Raw genomic sequence first — 27,559 nt, forward strand, 5'->3', positions numbered from 1 at the left:
CCTGGACCTGTGTAATGTGTCGGTGAAGAAAGAAGCCCCGCAGTGATGGTTTTGTCATCGGTTTAAGACCTCAAAAAAGAGAGGAGGAATTGTTTTTACCCCGACAGTAGGAGGAGGGACCACCGCTCGTGAAGTTCATGCAGCATTTTTGAGGTAATTTGACCATTTTTATGCGATGAAACACAGCCGAGCTAATTCAGATGAGATGTCTAGTGATTTAGAGAGAATGAAATGAAGTCATATCGGTGAGTCAGTCCATTATATTTAAGATATAACCTCGCTTTGTCCCTCAGCTCCATTATTAGCATCCATCAAAAATCCTTAGGGATTGACGAGCAGGCCGATTGTCCAATCAGGAAGGCCAGGAGATGGTGCTGGACCAATCATAGAGGAGAAAGGATGCTCTCTTTTAATAGAGGAAAGGGTTCACGTCTCAAATGGCTTACTTTATGTTTATTGTTTGCCAGAACATACAAATAGACAAGTGGCGGCTGTAAATGGGTAGCACATGATTTTGTGAATTCATTTACACGGATAATGCAGTAAACTATTCCTGGTATATCATGGAAGGGATGTATCTTCTCTGAGATGAATGGCAATAGTGTGAAATTCAAACAGTCTCAGCGTGACTAGTTTTTATTAGATTTAGTTACTCGTGTGGTGTGCTGTGAATTTTTATGTATGCTATTATCCCACCATAAGGCAAACCTGGTCCTAGTAGCTTTATAATTGCCCTGTGTGGACCCTAGATGTGAGTATCTGCAAATGTGACAGTGTTGGAAATAGTTCACGTTGTGTTGTATGTTTATTAGCTGTTATTGCCTTTTAAAATGTCTGTCTCTGACCATCCTAGAGTCATTTTAAGAAAGGGGGGGAGGAAAACAAGTCTAAATTGGTTTGTCTAACTGGTTAGGCCTGTGAATGTCAACCGCCTGTTTACTATATTTTGATCATTTGCTTGTGGTTTTTGTTTTTCTAACTTAACTTCCAGGGCAGATGTCACCTCTCTAAATTCTTTCTTAGTAGCTGCTTCACTTTAATACAATTCCTAGACTCATCATAAGTCCCGTAGTTACAAACTATTTTGTGTACACATACATAATCATACTCGCTTTCACTTCCTTTTTGTTTTGCTTTCTTGAGTTATTGTTGAATAGAAACTGAGAGTAGAAACCTTTTGTGCCATCACGACTTGGTGGAAGGTGTTTCAGACAGTTCTCCAGGATAAACATTGCAACTATTTAAATCTAACCGACCATTTAAACAATGTCTCTCTCTTTGTGTCCCCAGCCACTGCAGAAGGCTGTTTGGACTGTGTCCTGTTTGTACCGCTCAACATGGCTATCATGCGACAATTTGGACTACTGGTGTGGAAAAACTACCTTCAGCAGGTGAGTTGCAAGACGTTGAACAAACAGCCAGACCACGTGACCTTACTAGCTGGTGACATTGTGTGCAACTCTAAATTGTGAGAGGTAGCTGGGTTTACAGAGCAGAGGCCTGTATGACAGTGTTTGTTAAGTTATAGACTTGTGTAACACCATAAATACAACAAACTGACTAACATATTGTTTTTACAAGTGCTGATGTTAGCCAGCATCCTGGAAACTGGTTCACCCCGGTCAGATCAGTATGCCTGCACCTTGTTGGAGTGTCGAGCTCTAGCTGGGTAAACATGTTGATAGATGTCACATGCTTTTAGCCCTATATGACTGTGTGTCAGGGAACTCTTTATTTGCACTCAGTTATTTTGTTTGTTTAAAACTTCATTTTAATGGTTGTGACCCAGATCATGAAACTTGATCATAAAACAGGTATCATAATCAGATTTTGTGTTGCATAGCTGCTTGAAGCGTGTTTACCTTTTTCAACTGTTGACCAACATGTTAGACAGGTAATGATCACATTTCAAAATCCACAAGAAAAACATGATTTCCTTACTCAAGACTTACAATGTTGTGTTGTTCATAGAACATCATATCATCCAATTCGGGGTCCGTGTTCAGTTATGAGAAGATATGGAAGTATTTTTTACTGATTTCCACAGGCGCAGCGTATTGGCACATTTCTGACTTTGTGTTTCTCTGAATGGCTGCTTGTACAGAGTTGAACTCTAATATCAGTTGATTGTTGCACAATGCCGCAAACATTCAGAAATGGTTCATGGCACGCGTGGTTTGAGGTTGTTTATACAATCCCTGCTGCTCCAGTTGTGCTCGTCTAGAGACTGTAAGAGACTCGATTTGGCCCGAGCAGGAAGAAGCACTGTGCATCATAGTGTTTCTTTTCCATCTTGGCTGCAGCACACAGACACGGAGTGCATGTTAATCACTTAATCTGCACAACCAAATGTAATTTATTTTCACATTTTTGTTTCATCAGGAAATTGTGGATATTGTAATTCAGGCCTGTAAAAGCCCTTTTATAAAAACTGCTGTTGGCACGGCTCTTGTTTATTCCTATTGGACTAATGGCTATAAACATTAATGTTATCATGGGACTTTCTCTTTGAAGTACAGCTGCTTTTAGCCGAATAGAAGCCAAACTAAATGCACACTGTTGTAAATCAGGAAAAAATGTCTCTATTGCAATATGATATATGGTCTCCTCACTTAGAAAAAACATTTTTAGGGAAATATTTTAATCTATTTTTTTATTTCTTCAAATATATTTTATTTCCTCAACTGTTGGCAAAGTTAATGATTTCTGTGATGACCTTTACTTTTCCTAAATGATTTACTGTATGGCTATGCTTGAGACAATGACTATATTGTTATTTAGTGTTCAGCAGCCTGTGCACTATTCCCTACTGCAGTAAACCAAAAACAGCCAGACGTGGTGATAAAAACAGAAAGCAGAATCAGAATCAGAATACCTTTATTCTTATAATCTAAGTTTCACAACCATAGACCACGTAGCCATTATATAATGGCTTGAGAGCCTTGTACTGAATGTACTATAGCTGGCTATTGTTTCAAATGTTTTTATACTGGTGCCAGTGTCATACCTGAGATTTGGTATCTGCACAAAAGCTCTGCTAATCTTGATACATTCCTTAGACATGTCTTGAAAAAATCTTAACGTGTGAAGGTTCAAGTTGTTTGTTCAGTTTTGTTATGTAAATCAGGTCATATCTGATTAGGAAAACTTGATTTAAGAGTCTGACCAATCCAGATCCAACATAACAGCTTAACAGCTCTGTGATGCTTTTGGCACAAACATATTCAGATTTGATTTGCAGCAGTGCTGTTTAAATATGATCATAAGACCAGATTAATTTATACATTAACTTGTTAAACCAATAAAAGGAAATGGTAGTCTATTTTCTTGCACTTTGATGTGGGGTTGAAAGGGGTAGGTCTCCTATTGACTTCCTTCTGAGATTGACTGTGTAATATCCTGAAACTGTCCAAGTCACTTTGTACTCCAATCACTCAACTAGACTAGGCTGTCACATAAATTATGCTTTGTTTTGACTGTCATTGAAATCCACTTGTTTCAAGTCTGAGTAGTGTGAAAGAATAAAGTGATGCCCAGACCCCGTCTTGAATAAAACGTATTTGTATTTAGCATTTTCAAAGCACATTTAATGTTTGACACAGGGGTGCTTCTGCTTTCAAACAATGCTCAGTATTCATTGATATTGCTCACCTGTAATATCACTCACTGAAATATGGAGGCAATTATTAATTTGAATGATTTTCTGCCAAACACAGCACAGCATAGTATAACTCAAGACCTCTTATATGTGCTTCATATTTGATCATCCATCCCTAAATACCTAAATACCTTTTTCATGATATTTTATCTGCCATCTATTTTCATCCTAGCTTATGTATCCCCATGAAACACAGAGCTAATAATCTCTCTATTCCTGCTCTTCCAGAAACGTCAAATCCTGGTCACTCTGGTGGAGATTGTCCTGCCACTGCTTTTCTCTGGCATCCTCATCGTGCTGCGGCAGAAGGTGCCTTTTAAAGATTACCCAAATGCAACGGTCTACGAAAGCTTCTCCGTCGACCATCTACCGAGAAACTACTTGAAAGAGTTGCAGCTGGCCTATGTGCCTGGAAACTCCAGCGTGGTGCGTCAGGTGGCAGAAGATGTGCGAGGCAGACTGTTCCTCCGCTCAGGTGTGTAGTGTTTGGGCAGCAAACGGGCAGCAGGTTTGCTACCACGGTGCTGACTTGTTTAAAAAGGTCTTGAAGGCTCTTATCCATGTGTTAGTTGTGTTATTTACTAGTATGGCTATTCTCTGTATGACGTTTCCTAAAACTAAGATTATTTGCTCACTGCATGCTAAAGCAATGCACACATACTTCGGTTTGAGTGAAATCACTGACTCTGACTTGAAACATATGAATACACTTAAATGTTCTTGCATTAGGCCCATTACTTAATTTACAATGTAGAAAATGGTGTACAATAGATGTCACACAACCAGAACTGGATTTGAGAAATATGAAAGAGATAAAACTTGGTTATTTAAAACAATTACATTCCTCATGAAACATTTTTTTAATGTGATGCGGGTATATGCCTGATATGAAGGTAGTGTTTCTAGGTTATCTGGGTATATCTGGGGAAAAAATGACAAAACCCAGGGTGCATAATATGAAAATGCAGTGTTCATATTATTCATCATAGCCAGTCTACTTGGTTAACCACCTGAGGAAACAAATACTATAGCTTTGACACCATTTGTTGTTCAGGGAAGACCTTGGATAACAAGTTCCTCCAGAAATGGGTGCTGGGAGAGTAAACAAGCCACACCCTTCTCTTATGTCAGCTAACACATACACACAGTAGCATGCTGGTTTGCTCCCTCGGGACACCTACTCTCCATCTCTAATTCACACTCTCAGCACCATCAACACCACCTTCTCATGTGTTGGTATTTAGATGAAATGTGTTGGCAGTGACTGACAGGTCCACAGACAGGCATTACAGTATTTTTGTTTACGTTGACAGACAATCAGCAATATGGATACAGAGCCACACTGTGAGGTTGACAACAGAAGTGTAGCAGCAGGTAGACAGATCTGTGTAGCTGCAGGTTGTCCCATACACACATGATATCCCAGCTCAGCCATTAATGAATAATTTAGCTACTCTCAGGCATTCAGACAGAAAGGTGGAGGGGCAAATGATTGAGGCTGAGTTTTTTTTTCAATATATCAGACACAGAAGACCACAGAAATGCCACGTCAATCTTAGAAACTTAAAAAAAGCCTTGTGGTGTTTAAATGTCACAGTTTCACATTACAATAACAGAATGATGTTCAACTAAGATCACAACCTGTTTGAAGTGTTGTAATAGCTTGTTTATGCTTTTTCATAGACTATTGTGAAATTAATTTTCCTATGTTGTGTAATCTTAAGGTTTTTGTATGAGTGGCCTTGTCATCTGACAGATGTTAAGTTGTTCTTGCACTGCCATTCAAGGCGAAAGCTAAGTAGGCTAAATCTTTCTTCAGATGACAGGTTATCATCACAGTTCACATTTCAGAAGCTTCAACAAATAAGTGTTTTATGTTTTCAGTAGTTTGACATTTTTGGAATTACACTTATTTAGTTAGTTGAGAAGATTGATACCACTCTCATGTCTTTATGGTAAATAAAAGGCTTTTGTCAAAAGCCAGTTAGTTTAGCACAGACTCAAAACAGGGAAATCAGCAACCAGCACCTCTAAATCTCACTAAGTAACACATTACATCTCGTCTGTTTAATGCAAAAACGCCCTTGAACTGTCTCCCTCTGTGCCCTCTGTGTGCTGTGTCTTCATGCATGTGTTTATTTTATAAGACTGACCCAAACTTAACCCTGGGTGGGGGAGGGGTTGCAGTGTTTAACACATATGTCCTTTGCCAGACTCAGAATACCTGCATGTTTGCTTGATAAGTGGAATAAAAAAGGTTATTGCAAAATCCACTTCTGGAAAAGAAAGAACTTTAATCAAAAGTGAAAAAGAAACCAAATGTGTTTGTGTTTCCTGTGTTTTCACGCTGTTATCATTTAGAGTATTTTGGCTTTTTCAAGCAGTTGTTTTTGTTGTGTCATGATGACTTTAGTGAGTTTCATGTCTGTATCTCTTCACCTTTTTTTGTGTGATCTTAAGCAGCATCTTTGCCAGTAAATGAACATTGGCTGACATTTTGACATGCTCATTCTTCTCTTTGACCTGTTTCATTGATAATATTGGCAATTAGAATTCAGTATGCTGACAGCGTCTCAATCAACGTCCTGGCCTGGCTGTCAGCGAGAATAGTGAGCTCCAAGGTCGGGGCAATGAGACAGGCATGAGAACAGACGTACGTGAGATGAATTTAACACCACAACTAATGTAATGGTCTTTGTATCTGTGTGTGTGTGTGTGTGTGTGTGTGTGTGTGGGTGGGTTTTTTTTTTTTTCCAGTTCGTGGCTTTGAGACAGAGGAGCAGTTTGAGGACTATGTGAGAAATGACCCTCTGTCAGGAATGCTGTTGGCTGCTGTGGTGTTTGAGCACCCCTTCAAACATGATGATGAACCTCTACCCCTTAAGGTATATAAGGCTGGATACACTCACTGTCACACACTGTCACACACTGTAGCAGATAGATAGTTAGTTTTAAGTGTAACTGCTTTGTGTTATTCTCTGGTAATTGCACAGAGACACTGCAGAGCCTGCACACAACATTTGTGCTGTTCTGTATTTTAACAGAGGAGAAGAAATCATTAGTCTCAGATTAGCATGGGATATGGAAATAATACACAGTTTTTGAAAAATTCTAACAGACAAGAAACTTCAAAATATCAGATGTTTCCTTTTTTTGTTTTTCCTACTTCATGACCCACTGCTGTGTATTCCTGGTCTACATGTGGAACAGTTTAAGAAGGAATGAGACAGCACATTTATGGTATGCGTTACCAGCAACACTGGTTCAGCCACTTCTCTTTTTTACTTCATTTGTTAACCTGCAAATGAAGCCGTTTCTTGGCCAGCTGGGTCTTTTTAAAGAGCATATAAGGAAAAGTTGTATCAAACAAGCTCATATTGTGATCAGGTTGTGGTAAAAAAAACAAAACAGCTAGAGATAAAAAACTTATCATCCTGTGTAGCTGGAAAGTTCGGACTGAGAGCAGATTAATTCACAGGTTTGTATTGTGTGATTCCATATGGGAGAAAGCTTTATTTGGATGTGAGAGAAAATTCTTCGCAGGTTTTACTGTCTGGAGCTCACTGAACTACAAGGGAGAGAAACACGCGCTCACACATTTTAGGATGACTCATCACCCCATGTTCATAACCAAATTTCTCTTCACTCTTATTCTGTGCCCGTCTGTTATTAAGTTATTCTTGTTACTGCCAGATACATAAAACAACAAAACATGGATACACAGTAGGTGATAAAACAAAACACAAGACACAAGCAATCTTTCATGTTGCTCTTTTGTTTGCTGCTTTCTTCCTCTTTGTTTTTACGTCTCTCCCTCTGCTCGTCTCACTTCTGTAGATCAAATGCTCACATGCTTGTTAGCACATGACCTCGTAAAACCAAATGATGTGTGCTTAGAAACCATTTAATGGCTTTATATTTAAACTAGTGAACAGATCAGCTAAATAAGGCCAGGTCTTTGTTTTTGAGGGCAGAGTCCACGTCAATCACTCATTCAGTCTTTTATTCTCTTTATTGTACAAAATAAATACAAACATTTGTATAAGTCTAATAGCCCACAAATCAATAAATTTCATAAATTATGGGATTGCTTTGGTAGCCGCCGTGGTTACCGCACATGCCACATAACGGCAGTGTCCCTGTTTCGATTCCAGCAGGGGAACTGTGCTACAGGTCATAACTCTCTCACTCTCTCTCTCACTCTCTCATTCTCTCTCTCTCTCTCTCTCTCTCTCTCTGTCTCTCTCTCTGTCTCTCTCTGTCTGTTTCCTGTCTCTCTGCCACCTATCTCTGTCAAGATAAAGGCAAAAAGCCCAAAAATAAATCTTTAAAATAATAAAAAAATAAATGATGTATACTGTATTCAATTTAATTATTTGTTCAGTTATTAGTGTGAGGTCATCAGAAAAGGCAAATGAATGTGGGAATTATAAATGTAATGTGTTTTTCATGTTACAGTAAATAAAACAACAGTTACACAGAGCTGCGTATGCAACGGTACATAATTAACACATTTATGATTTCAAATATTTAAGGTTTTGTCTAAACGGATTTAGCAGGATTCCACATTGAGCCTGACACAACTCCACTAATCGTATCTTTGTTGATTCTACCAGTTCATTTCTTTCTTCTTTTATTTTTTATTTTATTTAATTTTTTTATACAGGTGAACTACCATCTGCGTTTTACCTTCACCCCGCGCAATGCCCCTCCCAAGGAGAGGTCGGAGCTGAACCCCAACAGCGACCTGGACTGGCACACGCTCAGCCTCTTTCCCCTTTTTCAGCTGCCAGGGCCGAGGGAGCAGTACGACAAGGATGGGGGCACGCCTGGTGAGAATCCTTCCTCTTTCTCTCTCTCCTTCCCTTTTTATTTCTCATTATCTGTCTCTCTTTTTTTCTGTTTGTTTCAACTTTTCTGTCATGTAATGCAGCTCATCTTGTGTGCGTTGAGCATAGTAAACTTCATTAATATTCTTAAAAACCTCACATGTTTGGTACAGTTATTAAATAAGCATTGGTTCTTTTTAAAATGCCACAAAACAATGTCAGACAAACGACTGCTTAGACGATGAAAAGCACTTCCACAGTCTCTAGAGCGAATCCTCTCTTCTGGCTGGCTGTGTTTCCATGGCAACCACACCCCTGTGCATCTTTGGCTTGATCAGTGTTGTCTAGTTTTGGCACTATCAGGATACACTGTGCCCTCACATCATTCATGGGACATTTATGAGGTGTCAGGCATTGTTCAGGTGTCATCAAATACTTTATTTTATCATTTGTCCCTCTGGTTATTTAATTTGTCAGGTTTAAATGATGTGATGATGATGATGAATTAGAGTGTAGAGAAGATGGCATTCTGCCGGCCCCGGCTAGACCCAGACCTTTTTCATAATGAAGTTTTTAAGGTTGAGTGTGACTATAATGGGAGGAAGAGACATACTCCAAAAGATGAAGTCATTCTAACAGCATAATAGAACCGACAAGCTTTTAGCATCACATGAACATGGATTTCCAACCTCCACATACATAATAACTCATGGCTGCTGCTCCACTTGTTCCTCAAGGCCTCTTACCCATTTTCATGTTTCTCATGTTAACTTTTGAAAGACATTAGCAGGATTTTGAAACGAGTCATTTGGTGGACCCAGGTTAATGCTACTGAAATGGCCGTATTAACAAATTCTCTTCTGTGTTAATATCTCTTCTCTTTTTAGGTTATTTCCGAGAGGGCTTCCTGGCGGTGCAGCAAGCAGTGGACCGAGCCATCATGCGCTCTTACAACAGAACTGCTGCTGACTCTCTGCTGGGGCAGACCAGAGTGGTCCTGTCTCGGTTTCCTTACCCTGCCTTTATATACGACGTCTTTATCCTGGCCATACAGAACCAACTGCCCTTACTGCTGGTGCTCAGCTTCACCTATACATCCCTCAGCATTGTCCGAGCTGTGGTGCAGGAGAAGGAAAGGAAGCTCAAGGTATGTCTTTGCGTCTCCAGGAAAGTGTTGGTCACAATTTCATTCCAGTATTGTCTGGCTGTTTGTTTACATTTGCTGTTTTTGTGCATCTCAGGAGTACATGAGGATGATGGGTCTCAGCAACTGGCTCCACTGGAGTGCCTGGTTCCTCATGTTCTTCCTCTTCCTCTCCATTTCAGTCTTTTTTGTCACTCTGCTCCTCTGTATTCAGGTGAGTCTTACAAATTATAATTTGTTACTTACTGTTAACCCGCATTCCCATTTTTTAATGTCTTTCCTAAGTAAAAGGCAATATCATTAGATAGAGTAATATTCACTGTTAATGAATGCATTACGTGTTCATTCAATGTAGAAATGTCTTGCTATGCGTTTAGCTCACACAATATGACTTCTTTAGCAACAAGTCAGACCTGAATGCTGATTGGAATTCCTTGTTTTGTTGTTATAGGTGAGCCCTAATGGAGCAGTGCTGAGCTACAGTGACCCCACCCTGGTCTTTGTCTTCCTGCTTGTCTTCACCGTGGCCACAATCAACTTCAGCTTCATGATTAGTGCCTTCTTTTCACGAGGTGTGTTTTGTATATGTACAGTATGTTTACAAAGAGGATTAGTGCTCCTGACTAGTCAAAGCTACATACAGTGTGTATATATGCATGTACACAATAATCACATCACTATAAGAGTGTAAATATTCAAACCATGTAATTACTGATAGTCTGTATAGGCTTTCGTTGTTGTATGGAGCCTCTATTTTTCTTGAAGACAAATGTTTTTCTCATTTTAAAAGTTAGCGAGTTTGTTTTCTTTAATGTCCATGTTGCTCACTCCCGACAGGATTAACTTCATATGGCTGAAAATTGAAAAAGCTGTTTAAATTCCTTTCTCCTTTCTCTTCCTCTTCACACTCTCACTTACTTAGAGCTTTTCATTCAAACCGACATCCACCCCTTCCCAGTTTCCCAACTAAGCAGCTCAGATTGTTTATCCAGCTTCACAATCACACACAAGTACTTATTTACCAGCCATGCTCTGAATTTGATGTTGTTGTTAGCTTTTTTCAAATATGATAATAAGAAAACTGAACTTGATTATGATTGGTTATGATTATGCCTTAAAAGCCTTTTGTTCACACGGGGCTGAGTAGAAGAGAAAAGAGACTTAAAAAGGCTTCAGTGATACTGAACATAGGCATGAAGTTGCTAAGACACAAAGGTTATCCTATAATGACACCCAGGTAGGTTATAAAGTATGGTATGTGGATGGATGTAGGAGGAAAGAGGCTGAGATGAGGGGCTATTATAAGAAATAGGCCAAACCGTGAGAAAGAATCCTTCGGTGCCTTCCTTGGCCATTTTTGAACAAATATGTGCTTTTTTTTTTTTTCTTTGTGTGAGCAGCTCTCCCGATACTTCTCCCCACCCACTGGTGTACGTTTTAGGAACAGATAATGGTACTTAATCAATGCATGTTCCACTCAGGCTCAAAATGTCACATTGTCTGCCACAAGTGCTCTACTGAGAGGTCTTGTCATACAGTGCAGAAATGGAAGCAGCCCTGAACGTTTTACAGTCTCCTCATCTACAACGCTCAAATTTCTCCTCCACCCCACCCCCATCTCTCATTTATCCTCCATAATGATTCATCTGAGCAACACTCACAGACTCGCTCTGTCAGGGAATTGGGTTTCTCAGCAATAATAGTTATTTTCTCATAGTAATTTACCTGTCAGCTTTAGTTTATGTCTGCAAAATGCATGTATGTGTGTTTGTGCTTGTCTTCCTCTGTAACTATGACAACAAACAACTATACAAGAGCTGTGATTGCAATCTTTAATTGACTTTTTTTGTGTGTGTGTCAAATCTTATATTATTGAAGGCTACATGAACTTGGCTGTGGTTCGGCATCCCCTCAACCTCTCATTCTTTCTTTTCCTTCCAACCTTTAGCCAATGTGGCGGCAGCAGCGGGTGGTTTCTTGTATTTCCTGAGCTACCTGCCTTATTTGTTCCTGTGGCCTCGCTACGACTTACTCAGCCATGCTCAGAAGGTGTCAGCCTGCCTTATCTCCAACGTGGCCATGGCCATGGGATCTCAGCTTATAGGAATGTTTGAAGGCAAAGGTGAGCCTGCTGGTTTTGGTCATCTTTTTTCTTTCGGTGTATATTTGCTTTTTAAAACAGTAGTCTTGTTTTTCTTCCTCTGCAGGTACAGGAATTCAGTGGTCTAACATGTTTGATTCTGTGACGGTGGATGATGACTTCTCCATGGCCCAGGTGCTGGGCTTGCTGCTGTTTGACTCTATACTGTACGGGCTGATTGCCTGGTACATGGAGGCAGTTTTTCCTGGAGAGTATGGAGTGCCTCTACCATCCTACTTCTTCATACTGGTACGCTACAGAGCTAAGCCACTCACACTTGCACAGACCCTCACATACACTTCAGCTTCAATTAGAAAAAAAAAGCCAAAAAAAGCCAACCAAAACACAAATAAACATGCATTAGTGGAATATACAGTTAGTATGAATAGACGGTGCAGTCAAAGCAAATTTGGATACTACAGATAATTGCTAGCAGTACCAATGCAGCAAATTTTATCCCAGAAAATTCCTCAAATTGTAGTCTCTACATTAGACAGTAGGCTTTGTGTCAGATAGTCAGACCACATGGTGGCTGTGGATCAGGAAATAGAGCAGGTCGTGCATCAATTATAAGATCGGCAGTTCAATCCCTGGGTCCTGCAGTTTGCATGTCAAAGTGTCCTTGGGCAAGATACTGAACCCCAAAATGTGAGTGTGTGGGTAAATGCATTAGATTGTCCTCCTGCTGAGCAATTTTGCACATTGCATGGTAGCTTGTGCCATCAGAGTGTGAATGGGTGAATGTTGGTATGCTGTGTAGAGCGATTTGAGTGGTCGGAAGACTAGAGAGGCACTATTTTAAGTGCAGTCCATTTACCATTCACATACAGAAAAACTTGTTCCTTCTGTCATTTAGATTTTAAAACATGAAAATCTGTGGGAATCTGTTTGTGAATAAAATCAAGGTTGGTCATTTTAATCTCCTTTTTCAGCAGCATACAGTGTAATGAGTTTTCATGTCTGGATCTTTCACATTGGATTAAAATACTGTGCATACTCCAGGTTCACCATGTTGCTTATAACATTTAAAACAGTATCTATTTATTATTTAATATTCTCTTGATGTATAGTACACTTGTGGAGTGTGATTTTCCATATCAGAAAAAAACTATTTATCAGTTTTTGGTGTAGAGATTCACTTGAAAGTTATTCCCCTTGGGCTCTCCAATGAATTCTCACTGGTGTTTGGCATTTCAGAGACTTGGTGACTGTGGTGTTTATAATAATCTAAAAAAAGAATTTGTGATAGAATTGTTTATCCATCATTTTGTGTAAATATTTGCAGGACTATTCATAGTTTGGTGGAGAAACCACTGGTAACAGGTATGATGCAATAGTGAACACTTTAAGACAGAACTTTTGAAGATAAGGATTCAGATAGTAGCTTTTTAAAAAATGTTTTAAAAGAGGCAGACATTTTAACACACTCTCACTCATTCACCCAACTAGGGATATGATACTTAATACTACTAGTGCAGTAAAAAGGACATGACCCCATTCTGGCTTCCCACCTGTGAGCCCTGCTTACTGTGTTTGCTTTTATATTGTAAAAGTGGCTCTGGTACAGTGACAGTGGAGAGGACATGAGGCCACGACATGATGACCAAAGGAAGTCTTTGAGTTCAGCTAACTAGAATAACAGGAAACGTCTTAGTCTGTCCAGACAACACAAATGAGGGTTATCTATGTAAGAACTATGGACGATTATGAAATGGCGTGCTGTTACACACGCAAAAATAAAGTCTTGCTAGCCCATTTCCCAGGAATCAGGAATTGAAGAGACTGCCAGCAGGGTGTGGATTAAATGTTGACGCATTTAACTGACCATTGTGTGTGTGTGTGGGTGTGACATGCTGTTTCTTCAGGGGAAACTGGAGGTTGTAGTCAGATTCTTAGGAAGGGAACCAAAGGGAGGTTTGTTTAGGAAACATTCCCCTTCATTGTAGAGTGTATATGGACAATGTTAATGTCTGCCCACTCTCTCTTTCATGTGTTTTGCTGTATGACTGAGTTCTTCAGCATTATTTGTTATATCCTTTAATTACGGTGCTTTATCCTACTTCTGTTTATCTGCAGCCTTCATATTGGTGCAGCAGCCCTCGCATGGCTTTGGTGAATGAGAAGGAGGAAGAGGAGGATGCAGAAAAGGCTCTGAAAGGAGAGTTTATAGAGGCGGAACCAGCTGGACTAGTCTCTGGGATCAAAATTAAACATCTCGCTAAGGTGAGCTGCAGAACACCTCAAGGGCCTCAATGACCTCAAAGGAAAATTACCAAAAAATGCAGTAGTGAGATGGCAATTAACCCCCACACCTTTTTTGCTAAGGTAATACATGTACGTGTTCTGGTGTATCCTCTTAATAGGAATTCAAAATGGGCAACAAGACACGTCAGGCTGTGCGGGATCTTACGCTGAACATGTTCGAGGGACAGGTCACGGTCCTGCTAGGACACAACGGTGCTGGGAAGACCACCACACTGTCCATGCTGACAGGTGACCAGCTTAAACACCCTTGCAAGCAAGCAATACACACAAACACACGCCACCTTAATGATACAGCTGTACTAACCCACCTTCCTTTGTACGTGCAGGTCTGTTTCCCCCCACCAGTGGCAGAGCCTATATCAACGGCTACGATATCTGTCAGGACATGGCTCTGATCCGACGCAGTCTGGGGCTCTGTCCCCAGCATGACGTGCTGTTTGATAACCTTACTGTGAGAGAACACTTGCTCTTCTATGCACAGGTACTCATTTATTCTTCAACTGAATACATCTACTTACAGTCACACCCTCATTAATTGTTTTTTCCCCCCGCTAGTTCATTGTCTACAGAGATGTTTTATGAATGATGAGTGAAAGTTTACTGTGTAGTATCCATTAGTTTCCTGTGCCAGTGAATTGAGATTTTGTTTAACCTTTTATTTGTCCAGTTTAGTGTTACTAGAAACATTCTCCTTCTTTCCTTTCTTTCTTTCTTTCTTTCTTGCAAAACTAGTACAAAAATGCTTTATCATCTGAGTTGCAAGTCATGACAGTTTACTGTACTATCTCAGTTCCTCTAAAGCACTCAAGACTTCCTCAAGAGTTCCTCTAAAAAATTGAAGAAAATAAACCATTCTAAGAACAAGAGAGGTGCAGGTGCTTTCTGTCATGCTTGCAGCTTCATTGACATTAATGTGAATTAGAAACTGGTAGTTTAGATGAGGGTATGGGGTGTAGCTACTCACTATGTTTGTTTGTCTTAAATTTAGCTGAAAGGCTACTCCAAAGACAAGATTCCAGATGAGGTGGACAGAATAATCCGTCTCCTGAACCTTGAGGACAAGCGACAGGCTCGCTCCAAAACCCTCTCTGGTGGCATGAAGAGAAAACTCTCTATTGGCATTGCCCTCATTGGAGATTCCAAGGTCAGCATCAGTCCCTTTTTTTCCCCCACTCTCGCTCCATGCAATCCCCCCCACTCCCCCCTTTAACCACCTCTCATCTCCTCCTAATTCTATCTATATCCAGGTGGTGATGTTAGATGAACCCACATCGGGTATGGACCCATCAGCACGACGTGCCACCTGGGACCTTTTGCAAGGGGAGAAGCGCGGTCGCACCATCCTGCTCACCACGCACTTTATGGACGAGGCTGACCTGCTTGGTGACCGCATCGCCATTATGGCAGGAGGGGAACTGCAGTGCTGCGGGTCACCACTTTTCCTTAAGAACAAATATGGTGAGTGAAGTGGAGAAAAAATGTACAAGACTCAGACTCTGTGTATGTTATATGGCTGGTCAAAAGAGCGTGTACAGTTATTACAAAAATTATAGCAGTATAGAGGAGTAAACATTATTATAGTCATGTTTTTCTGTTTTAAAAGTTGTTGTACTTAAAAAAGAAGTTTGAAAACCCAACAAATAATTCACTAGTGCTGAACTGTACGTTGGCAGGAATGGCGTAGACAAAATCACAATACATTCTTATCTCTAATTAATCATACATACCTGTTCCTGTCCTCTGCTCACCAGGTGCTGGCTACCACATGGTGATAGTAAAGGATGCCCTTTGTAACGTGTCCGAGATCACCCGCCTTGTTCACATGTACGTTCCTAATGCCACACTGGAAAGCAGCGCCGGGGCTGAGCTCTCTTACATCTTGCCCAAAGAAAGTACTAGCAGGTCAGTCCATCATGTCTTTGTGCATGCATAGAGAACTCAAAACAACAGTGGATATTATGAGTTGGCCTTGTTGTTATAATGATCCTTATTCAGAAATCACCCCCGTTGACCTGCAAAAACAGGCCCTTTTTTGTGGTTATTTCTCTTTTTTATAACAAGCTCTCCTTTTTTAACTTGTTTTATGTTCTTTTTATATACTGAAAATCAATATTTGTTCCTCCTATAAATTGGATTTTTATTTCACAGTGACACTTACTGCTGTTGTAAGTTTGGATTTATGGCAGAACTAATGGTGCAATAAAGATAGAGAACAGTGGGAAATTTGGCAGCTTTACACTCATCAAAAACTCATATTGTGATATTGAGTGAACCCACTGTGATGTCGTGTGTCTTCTTGATGCACTTTGTGTTTTTTCTCAGGTTTGAGCTTCTGTTTGCTGAGCTGGAGATGAACAGAGATGAATTAGGGATTGCCAGCTATGGAGCTTCAGTAACCACTATGGAAGAGGTTTTCCTCAGGTAAGAATAAGACACGGGAGAATGTGTCTGTCTTTCTAATTTTCCATATCAGTGGGATCTGACTCGGGGAGAAACTCTTCTTCTGCTTGGCAAATTTTCAATGAAGCAGTAATTTCAAGCAACAAACCAACAAAGATTTTTGTAATGTACAAAGCAAGACATTTTCATGCGATAGAAGTAAGTGCTCTCTGTATACTATTAAAGTCAGTAAAATCCTGTTGTAGAATTTCTGCAATTATACATCTATTTTGGGATTGTGGAATTTTAAAACTGACCCACACACACATGTAAAAAGTGTTCAGTGTTGTTCAAATGCAAACAATAGGCTGCACAGGCTATGATCCAAACAGATGCTTTGGCTAAGAAATCTGCCTTCTTTCCTGTGCTTACACATCTCAGTCCCGGCTGCCTGCTGCTTACCGAGTAGTTATCTCTGCTTCCCTGTGGACTCAATATGTGTATCTGTGGCAACGAGCAGGAGTGCTTCCTCTGCAGATGACTAACGCTGCATGCTATTTCAGCTAGTGCAAGAGTACGACACTGTAGTTGATGATGCCAAGAATGTTTGTCTCACAGGCCTCATTACTGAGAGTCCATCAGTGTGCTCTGGCCTTATACTATTTATACACAGAACATCAAACACAACAACAACAGAAACTGCTGTTTGTACTTGTGGTGCTCCCCTCTGGTGCTTATTATTTTACAGCCAAGAAACCCCAAAAAATATTTAAGGTAGTAATGCTGCTATTGTTAATGCAATAATATGCCATTATGTCATTGTCTTGTGTGAAAGGATATACTGATGAACATTCAGATGGATGAAACTAGGCTCTCAAAGGTACTACATCTTAAGACATGATGGTGTATATTAATAGTTGGATGTACCCTCGTATGCGGGTGCCTTGATTGGATAGTTTCACTGACTAATGAATTGTAAGGCCCAGAAATATGTTTTATTTGCAAGAAGATTTGCTTTCTGTCACCTCACTGAGCTGCTGAAAGGGAAGATGATTAGAATGGATGCAGGTGTACAGCAAGTGACACAGAAGAGGTGCTGTAGATCTGGTTTTATGTATATACATTTTTGGAAACGTTCTGCTTCGTGAAATTCATCATCATTTCACAAAAACATGGCATTTATGAACTTAAATAATGTGCTATCAATGGTGGTCAGTTGCTGTCAAATTTGAAAACCTTACATTGAAATGACCTTTTGGTACTGTTTTCAGTAAAGTTAACTGTAGATTAATTTGTGTGCTCAGAGTGGGAAAACTGGTGGATTCTAGTTTGGACATCCAGGCTATCCAGCTGCCTGCCCTTCAATACCAACATGAAAGACGTTCTCATGATTGGACCACAGACGATGCCAGCAGCATCAGTGGCATGACCGATGTCACTGACTTCACAGATAGTGGCACACTCATCTCAGAGGATTGCTCCAACATCAAACTGAACACTGGGGTGAGATGTAAACTGATGTTATATAGAGAGGGGGCATAAATGAATGTGGTCCATAATGTGCAACAATGTCTCTGTTACTGGATTCAGTATTTTTCTGCATATTATTTATGTTGTTAACTCACTTTTCTCTCCCACAGGTCAGACTACATATGCAACAGTTTTACGCTATGTTCCTGAAGAGGGCGCTGTACAGCTGGAGAAACTGGAAGGTGATGGTGGCTCAGTTCCTGGTTCCTTTGGTCTTCACTGTCGTGGCCTTAATTGTGGCACGCACCTTTCCCAATCACCAGAATGCTCCTCAACTGAAGCTGGCACTCAGTCGTTATGGTCCCACCAGGGTCCCTGTGGCTGTGCAGCCTGGGGCGGGTCCCTTGGCATCCGCCTTGGCAAAAAAATACAGTTCCCAGCTCTCTGCCCAGCTAGGCCAGCTCATTAACATTACGGGTAAGCGTAGAGAGAAAAACATGGTCCTGGCTTGACTGTTTTGGTGAGTATTTACTGACCATTTGTCCCTTTTCTCCTTCCCATCAGACTTTACTGACTACATCCTGACCCAGGCAGAGGAGGAAGGTGGCAGCTTTAATGAACACTGTGTATTGGGCGCTGCTTTCCTTGGCAGCAGCAGACACTTTGCCGAAGCCACAGCCTACTTCAACAACGAGGGTTACCATACACCTGCCACAGCCCTCATGATGGTGGACAACGCTCTGTTCAAACTTCTTGCAGGGCCAAACGCCTCCATCCAGACAGGCAATTACCCCATGCCACGCAATCTGTCTGAGAGTGCCCGGAGCCAGCTCACAGAGTGAGTGGAGGGACGGGCAGGAGAGCATTTGCTTTGAAACTAGAACTTAAGAATATTGAGGTGTTCGAGGTACTGTAGTTTGTGTAGAAAAGAGTTAGGAGAGATAAGTAAAGAGAAAATATTGATTGGGGGGGCAAGCACCATCACGAGTAGTTTTCCAAAGAAGGCAGTTGTGTATTCACATCTCTTATTGTCTCTTCACACTTCCTTTGCACATTTTTGTTAACTTTCCTCTTGTCATCAACCCCTTTTCAACTTAACCTTTTTTTGTTTCTCTCCAAACCATCTCGCTTTTTTCTTTCCTCTCTAGGAGCAAGACAGGCTTTGCCATCGCCATAAACTTGATGTATGGTATGGCCTCCCTGTCTAGCACCTTCGCCCTACTGCTTGTTACAGAGTCATCTATTAAGTCCAAGCATGTGCAGCAGGTCAGCGGCGTCTACCTGTCAAACTTCTGGTTTTCTGCCCTGCTGTGGGATCTGGTCAACTTCCTTCTGCCCTGTCTCCTCATGCTGGTCAGTAAGATATCTGATATTGCTTGTTGAGATGAGGATTATGATCTCATCTGTGTAGAGAGATGCTGACACTGATGCATTGTGGCATTTGAGTCTAACATGTTCAATTGTTTTTTTTCTCTCAGGTGGTATTCCAGGCTTTCGGAGTCAAAGCTTTTATAGCTGACAACCACCTGGTAGATGTGTTGTTGATGCTGCTGCTGTATGGCTGGGCTGTTGTGCCTCTCATGTACCTGCTCAGCTTCTTTTTCTCCACCGCCGCCTCTGCTTACACCCGCCTCACCATCTTCAACATGATCTCTGGCACGGCCACCTTTCTGGCTGTCGTCATCATGACCATCCCAGGTGAGAAGAGAAACTGGCAGCCAATATTAGCCAGACATCTCAAGTGTCTCAAATTACATGCAAATTTTAGGTGTTTGAAAAGTCAAACAGTGTTTTTGTGTGGTTAAATGCATCTTGAGTGCACAGTGCATGGATGGCACATAGAGAAAAAGCACTTACCCACCCAACAGAGGATTTGGTTCAGTTATCAACATCAGTGCGTCTGGCTTTGCTGTGTCCCTTGTCGGGATGGCGAACTTGTGAGGGACCATGTTCTAGCAACTTACTGAAAATAACCTAGGAAGGTTCTTACTGTCAGATGAAAAAAACACTGTCTGTCTGTCTGTCTGTCTGTCCCTCTCTAGAGTTGAACCTGCAGAATATGTCACATTTACTGGATAAGGTGTTCCTGATCTTCCCGAACTATTGCCTCGGCATGTCCTTCAGCCAGTTTTATCAGAATTACGAATACATCTCGTTTTGCACCTCGAACCCTTTGGCCGAGAAAATCTGCAATTATTTAAGTAAGTACTGCCTAAAAAAGTAATTGCATTTGTTGTGGATGTGGCACAATCCTTTATTTCAGGTATAAAACAGTAAGAATGGGATGTACTACCTACATTTACACCATGATGCATATGTGAGATAAGAGATATATGATAATGATGAGTCATAATGGGGGTGGCAGCAATATAACTGAATCTCAATGATGGTGCTGGTTCATTGTTATAGTGACAATGTTTGAATCCTTCTTGATGCTCAAATCCTATTTTAAAGGAAAAATAGAATCATCATTGATATAACTATAACTATCGATCTCTCCACACAACAAAAGTTGTGTTTTCTTCTTCAATTTGACTGTTTTTTTTCTACCCACCTCATTGCATCTACTTGACAGAAAAGTAGGTCCTCTGGTCACAAGGACAGCCCAACAAATACTTTAGTAATAGAGAGTAAAGAGGAAAATGGGGGGAATAAAAATGAGATGCAGTATGCACCAGATTCCTAAATTTAATTTAAAAAAAATACAGTAAACCATTTAACTATACACAATTTAGGCTGCAAATAGTCTTTTCATAATCTAGTTTTCATCTGACTTTCTGTGTGGTTGTTTTAAGAAAATCAATTTCCCTGTTTTTAATAACCAAAATAAACACTTATAAATCACAAAGATCATATATTTCTTGTGTAACCCCTGCATACTCATGCTCTTGATTTATTGTAACATAATTCACTGTTTCTCTGGTTCTAGACATCACATACCAAAAAAATTACTTTTCGATGTCGGAGCCTGGTGTGGGACGCTTCCTCGTGGCCTTCTCAGTGCAGGGTGTAGTCTATATTATTCTGCTGTTTGTCATCGAGCTGCAGTGCATCCGCACTCTCCAGCGACTCCTCACCTCTCTGTGCAGAGGACCTAAACAGGTATAGATTATTGTCTATTGTTGTTTGTCTCTGTCCCTTTTTTTCTGTCAGAATAGAAACGTTCCAGTTTCATCAGACATTTTAGCAACCACAGCTTGCACTGAGTAGGAGTTCTCTCTGGGAAACTATTTTGAAAGGGTGGTTATATTCAAACTGAGGCCTATAAAAAGGGAAATCTCTAAAGACAACTTGAGTATTGGTTGTAGATCCAGAAAATTAACAGATTTTGATCAGCAGATTTGTTTAAATGTACACAAACACTTAATGAGAAGGAAACTTTAACTCTGAAGTAACTTAGTCACAGTTAGAAATACTGCTATTTGTGGTTCATATTAGGTTGAATGCCAGCTGGCAACACTTGTTAGTGATAAGAGTTCTAGCAATTAGCACTTTGATTTAAGAATTTTCAAAGCAACATAAGACTTCCTGCAATGAAGCCAAATCATTAAGTGCATCTGTTAACAAACCTGTGACAGTGATTTATATAGAGCGTTTTGTATATCACGCCTTTTTATTTAACAAAATCATAATCCTAGCTCCATGAAATCATTCATCATTCAATAGAAGCAACAAGTTCTGTTTTCATCAACTTTAACATTTAAGAATTGCATATCTTGTCTGGAAGACTGAAACCACTACAAGGAATTTAAGAAAACACATTTGTGGAGCTGAGTTGGAAACATGAATTAATGAATAGAGTTATATGTGGAAGATTACAGTTCATACATAGTACATATGATTATATTATGTACTCCCTGTAAGCTACTGTGATATTATACTATAACTATTTTTTATTACTTTTTGTTGTTTACATTTTCTGTCATACTCGTCATCTTACTCTGTGTGTGTGTGTGTGTGTGTTTGTGTGTGTTAGTTACCTCTAATAGAGGATGCAGCGCTGCTTCCAGAGGACAGAGATGTGGCAGAAGAGAGGAAGAGGGTTCTGGAGTGCCAGCCGATGGTGGAGTCCATGGTTGGCAGCCCCCTCATTCTGCAAGAGCTCAGCAAGGTAGGTAACACTTGTATGCCTGGACTCTGAATGTTTTTTTGAGGTTCTGAATGCCTCAGTGTTGAAATATGTCTGTTATTTGTGTCTCTGTGAGATATGCAACTGCTATCTCTCCCTCTCAGGTATACAGCAGTGGGGAGAATCTTTTGGCCGTGGACAGGCTGTCTCTCGCTGTGGGGAAAGGAGAGTGTTTTGGCCTCCTGGGCTTCAATGGAGCAGGGAAGACCACTACCTTTAAGATGCTGACAGGCGATGAGAGTGTGACCTCCGGGGACGCCTACATCGATGGATACAGTATCTTAAGGGACATTAAGAAGGTAGGAGCTGAGGCAGATGGAGAGAAAAGGGCATTTCTATAAATTCAAAAGCTTTAGGATTTGAATTGAGTAAATCTTCAATGTCCTGCCTCACTGCTTTCAAAGCACAGAGGTTTGAAAGGGAACATTTATCTCTGTATTGCAGGTGCAGCAGCGTATTGGCTACTGTCCTCAGTTTGACGCTGTGTTGGACCACATGACAGGAAGAGAAACTCTGAGTATGTATGCCAGGCTCAGAGGAATACCAGAGAAGTATGTGTCCGGCTGCGTGGAGAATGTCCTGAGGTCACTGCTGTTGGAGCCTCATGCTGATAAACTGGTCCGCAGCTACAGGTAGGCAGAATATAAAATGGCTCGCATTTCTCTCTGCTTTGTGCCATACAGTCCACATTTTGTTGAACAAGTGTATATAAAGGATATGTCACCATGAACATATGCAGTGGCGGTAACAAGAGGAAGCTGAGTGCAGGCATGGCTCTGATTGGTGGGCCTCCAGTCATCTTCCTGGATGAGCCTTCAACTGGGATGGACCCTGTGGCCAGAAGACTGCTGTGGGATGCTGTTACACGCACGCGAGAGTCTGGCAAGGCCATTATCATTACTTCCCATAGGTGAGCTTTATGAATCTAAATTACAATCTTTGAATCTGAATTACATTCAGCTTAAAAAGGTTGTATTACTGCTGCTAATAAAAGTCAGAGATGCACAGAGTCATTTTCCTATATGTTCCCTCACCAGTATGGAGGAGTGTGAAGCCCTGTGCACCAGGCTGGCAGTGATGGTCAATGGTCAGTTCAAGTGCCTCGGGAGTCCGCAGCACCTGAAGAGCAAGTTTGGCAGTGGCTACACCCTGCTGGCTAAAGTTCATATAGAAACTGAGTTGGAGGACAGCGACCTGCAGCTTTTTAAAGACTTTATTGAAAGCACCTTTCCAGGTTAACATACACACAACTATACAGATGAATGCAGCCATAAAACATTTACATTTTTTGCTCTTTCTTTGGTGAACAACTTGAATAATTTCTGCTGTTTAAAGGCTATCAAAGCAGATTTAACCATGTGATTTTTTTCCTCACCACAGGAAGTCAACTAAAGGACGAACACCAGGGAATGGTGCACTATCATTTGACTGACAAAACACTTACCTGGGCCCAGGTACAGTAACTGATTTACAATTGACAACTCATTTCAAAAAACTACATGGTTTGGTCAAACAGGTGCTGTGTTAGAACTCCCTCTAGTGGACAAAATGGTTCTGTGTTATACTTTAGCACAGTAGCTCTGCAAATGCACAGTTTCAAAGTAAAAACGGTGATCTTACATCCACAATCATGTGTTAAGATTAAATACTAACCATTTGATCCTTCTTTACTTTTACAATACTCATGGTTTATACTTAAAAATCCCCCAAACACTGAAAAGCCATCCTTTTTAAAAAAGAAATGCTGATATAAAAAAACAGCATAGGGTTTGATGTTCAAAAGATACATTTTATAGCTTAAAAGTGTGATCTTGAAATAAAGCCTTGGGTAACACTAGAGATACATTTAATCACACTTGCTTTCTCTCCTCTCCCACAAAGGTGTTTGGCACTTTAGAGTCAGCCAAAGAGAAATACTGCATTGAAGACTACTGTGTGAGCCAGATATCACTGGAGCAGGTGTTCCTCAGCTTTGCCCAGTTCCAGCACTGCACAGAGAGCAGGAGGAAGTAAGAGGAGTGAGAAATCCGTCCATCCATCGTCCTTTTTTTACAGTGTCTCTGTATGACCAGTGTACATTGACTTGCCTCAGTTACACAGCAGGCGTGTACACAGGCTGGGTTAGAGCGCCGTCCTCTGGCCGTCCAGCTCCATTTTTACCTTGACCACCAATACAAACACACACACACACACACTGGGCCAGTCCCCAAACATCAACTTCAGCATTTCTACTTCTGTGTCATGTGTCTTTGTTGGTTCATTAATGCCGTTGTTGTGTGATGAGAAAGTGGGTAATTTGGGATGATGACATGCAGGAATTGAGGTGGGATTGAACTCTCCATGCTGCACCTTTTTTAGTGAGGTCAAAGACAATGACACCACTCATTAGATACTACCACTACTCTGAATTGTGTGTGACAGGGTTTACTTGTGTGGGTGCACGTATGTGTGTACAGCTTGTCTTTTTGTTATTTATGACTTTATTTTATAATGTGATTATGTTTCCAAGGATTCTTTTGATTTTTTTGTGACCATCAATCATCACAAGAGAATTTGATATGTTTTTTGAAATTGTTGCACACCTTTGCGCCTTATCCAACTAATGAAGGTTCTTGTTTCTTTAGGTCACCCTATACAAAATGCCTGTTTATCCATAAGAGCGTCTTAATGTTGTTGCCAGATGTAAATAATGTGACGTGTTCATGGTACTAAAAACCACTTACTCATTCAGGCCAGAGCAGAACATTTAACTCATTTAAAGACTGTTTTGTGCACATTAATGAATGCATGCATAAAATACGTTTTGCAGATTGCATGATAGTGGGCGAGCAGAGAAGCTGCTAGCAAACTCTTGAAGACCGTCATTATTGAGGATTAGTCCACAGAGTACTTTTTCGTCCAGTACATATACTCCATCTCCATTAAGCTCGTGTGAACCAATGATTCTTGGCACCTCATCTGTTTTTGCTGCCAAACACGTTACAGCAACAGGTGTGTGTCACCATGTGAATATCCAGCAATCATAGTTTACATGGGAGATATTTACTAGAAAGACACTGAAAGCAGTGTGTGACGCAGCAGATCATTTTCACATCCTGCTGCTGTTGAGATGAAACAGGAGGTCTTGACTTTAAAAGCAAATTGTACTTAACTGTATGTGATTGACTTTGACTTAGAACAAGACTGCAATGACCTTTTGAGGTTTTTTTTTAGTACAAAAAGTTTTTTATTTTTCCTGCAACTATGCATTTTGCATGGTACTCCTGTATGTATGACAAAGAGAGTGAGTATTAGAGAATGGCAACACATGTTTTCTGAATTCATCCACATTATAGTGAAACAGTGCTATGATAGTTCTTAAATATTAAAACTAGGAGATTGTGAATGTGCAGTCCACAAACTTATATGGCTTTGTCATATCTAACATAGAGCTGCTCCTTCAAAGAATGTCAGGAAATGCAATAAAAAGGCCCAATTGTGGTATGAATAGAAAAACTTCAGTCAGTCCTCTGCATAAAACTAGTTGCCTTGTTCTGAGGAAGAGTGGTTGCTTGTTCCTCTTTGTCCATTTTTTTTCGTCCATGTATCACATTCCCACAGCCTTTTTTTCTACTTATGTGAACTTGTAAAAAATATTAATGTATTCTGTAGGACTACTACAAATATTTGATATTTCCCAAAACCAATCCTACAAATATTCAGTCTCCTGCTTTCATCCATGTTAAAGATCAATATTATAATCTGAGATTAATTAACATCCTACTCTTGAAAAATAGCTCTGACTTCTCAGAAGTGAGATGAATGTATTTACTGTCTTACACATAAGCAAAAAGCACTCATGTTAATCAACTTTATTAACGGCTTGATATGTTTTGCAGCGCTTGCTTTAGCGGATGACAAAATATTGCATTGTGTGTATGTGTGTGTGTGTGTGTATGTGTGTGTGTGTGTGTGTGTGTGTGTGTGTGTATGAAAATTAGAGACTGACATTCCAGAAAGACACTGATATTGTATGTGGCTTATTTGTCTTTGAAGGGTTTAACCTCTTAATTTTGACTTTTGTGACATCTGTTTGTATATTTTGCACAATTCATGTCTCATTCCTTGTACGACTTGAATCAACTGCAATGTTAAATAAGTGGTTTGAAAAAAATGGCGAGGTTTGCGCTGCTGATATTGAAGGACTGAGTATGATGAAATACAGTGTATCATATTTAAAAAGGGAATTTACATCCATGTAACTGTGTACTGTACTGTACCATGGAACTGACCTTGTCAACTGTATATGTATCGTTATTCTTTTTAAATTAAATAATGCTCTATGCAAATGGAAGCAATTGCCTTTGTCTCATTTCATTTTTCTTGCAAGTAACACTTTATTTGTATGCACAGGGGGAAGTGGGAAAATGTATTTTTGGTGGCAATCCTTGTTAAAAGTATCAAATCGAACCTTTTGAGAAGTCCTCTTGATTCAAGATTCAACTGCTTTATTGTTGTATGCAAAACTTGCTGTCTTTATGTGGTGCAATTACTGTATTTTAAAATATACTGTAAACTAAGGGCAAATAAATAGACACATCCACAAATTCATAGCCCCCCACCAGTCATGTACACTCATACACACGGAGGTAGACAAGCTGATAACAGAAGTGTTAAGAACTGTATAATAGTGTGTGCAAAATGACAAACAAGGGGTCTATATTGATTAGACATACAAAGTTGCATTAACCTCTTCCTCCAGAAGCCTCTGGCTCAGGGTCCTGCTCGAAAATGACATACCCAAAATGAATATGGTATATCTCTGTAACTACAAGGTCTATATGAATAATATTGGTATCATAATAAAGGTAACACTTGTGAGATACATGTAGAGGTGAAAGCATTAGTATATATGTTACTGGGTCAGACTAAATGAAGATTGAACACAGCAAAAATTAAACATTTAATTTTCGCCTGAAAAAAAAATACACTTTTAGAGTGAATAACACCTTCTAAATTATACTGCAGCAGCCAATAAACCTCTTGACATTGTAGCATAACATCTGAACATTATCTGTGCCAAGTTTCATGTTAATAAAGTAAAGCACTGCAAAGTTAGAGAGATTTTAGTAGAGATATATTTAGGCGCTCAACTCTGGATGGGCGTCAACTGATCCAAGCAGTATTTTCAGGAAGAACATGGATATCTCGCGAACCGATTGGTCAATATGGACCAATCACACCTCTAAAGAAAGTTCACACCCCCTAGAAAGTAATGCAGTGGGCTAGATATGTCGCAGTAGCACCGTTCAATCACTAGATGGAGACAAAGACCGTGTGTTTGCATTGGCGACGACGGCGCAGGGATATTTAAATCACCCCCCATGCCATGTAAACAAAACGAAACTGAAACTGAATCGACTCAAAATGATCCAGAGACAATTTTAACCATAAAAACAGCGAAGGTAAGACATAATTTGTAGTTGTAAATTTATAATGTGAAGTTTGTTTGGATTTTTCTTTGACGGTTTACTCCGCGAGTTTCGTACAGTAATGAGAGTTACAC

At 40.2% G+C, this 27,559-nt stretch overlaps 1 protein-coding gene across 1 annotated transcript; it reads left to right on the forward strand.

Moving 5' to 3' along the window:
* On the forward strand, positions 1-26,345 carry abca3b (ATP-binding cassette, sub-family A (ABC1), member 3b). The gene is made up of 31 exons (XM_053339066.1): positions 1-153; positions 1,291-1,391; positions 3,887-4,133; positions 6,416-6,543; positions 8,325-8,490; positions 9,375-9,634; positions 9,729-9,845; positions 10,083-10,203; positions 11,580-11,753; positions 11,839-12,020; positions 13,848-13,994; positions 14,135-14,264; positions 14,363-14,517; positions 15,025-15,180; positions 15,284-15,494; positions 15,788-15,938; positions 16,359-16,457; positions 17,720-17,918; positions 18,056-18,362; positions 18,450-18,723; positions 19,034-19,238; positions 19,364-19,583; positions 19,928-20,086; positions 20,815-20,987; positions 21,862-21,996; positions 22,119-22,313; positions 22,459-22,646; positions 22,754-22,924; positions 23,052-23,248; positions 23,395-23,468; positions 23,896-26,345. The coding sequence occupies exons 2-31, from the start codon at positions 1,338-1,340 to the stop codon at positions 24,025-24,027; spliced, it is 5,127 nt and encodes a 1,708-aa protein (XP_053195041.1). The 5' UTR covers positions 1-153; positions 1,291-1,337; the 3' UTR covers positions 24,028-26,345.
* The last annotated feature ends 1,214 nt before the right edge of the window (positions 26,346-27,559 follow it).

This window comes from Scomber japonicus, chromosome 18 (assembly GCF_027409825.1).
Source record: "Scomber japonicus isolate fScoJap1 chromosome 18, fScoJap1.pri, whole genome shotgun sequence".
NCBI classification, from domain to species: domain Eukaryota; kingdom Metazoa; phylum Chordata; class Actinopteri; order Scombriformes; family Scombridae; genus Scomber; species Scomber japonicus.

Bases quoted from the DNA above. Each gene is read 5' to 3' on its own strand.
- abca3b (XM_053339066.1), top strand. From the start codon at position 1,338: ATGGCTATCATGCGACAATTTGGACTACTGGTGTGGAAAAACTACCTT. The intron at 10,204-11,579 runs GTGTGTTTTGTA...TCCAACCTTTAG, and splicing joins TAGTGCCTTCTTTTCACGAG to CCAATGTGGCGGCAGCAGCG. The intron at 15,939-16,358 runs GTCAGTCCATCA...GTTTTTTCTCAG, and splicing joins CCCAAAGAAAGTACTAGCAG to GTTTGAGCTTCTGTTTGCTG.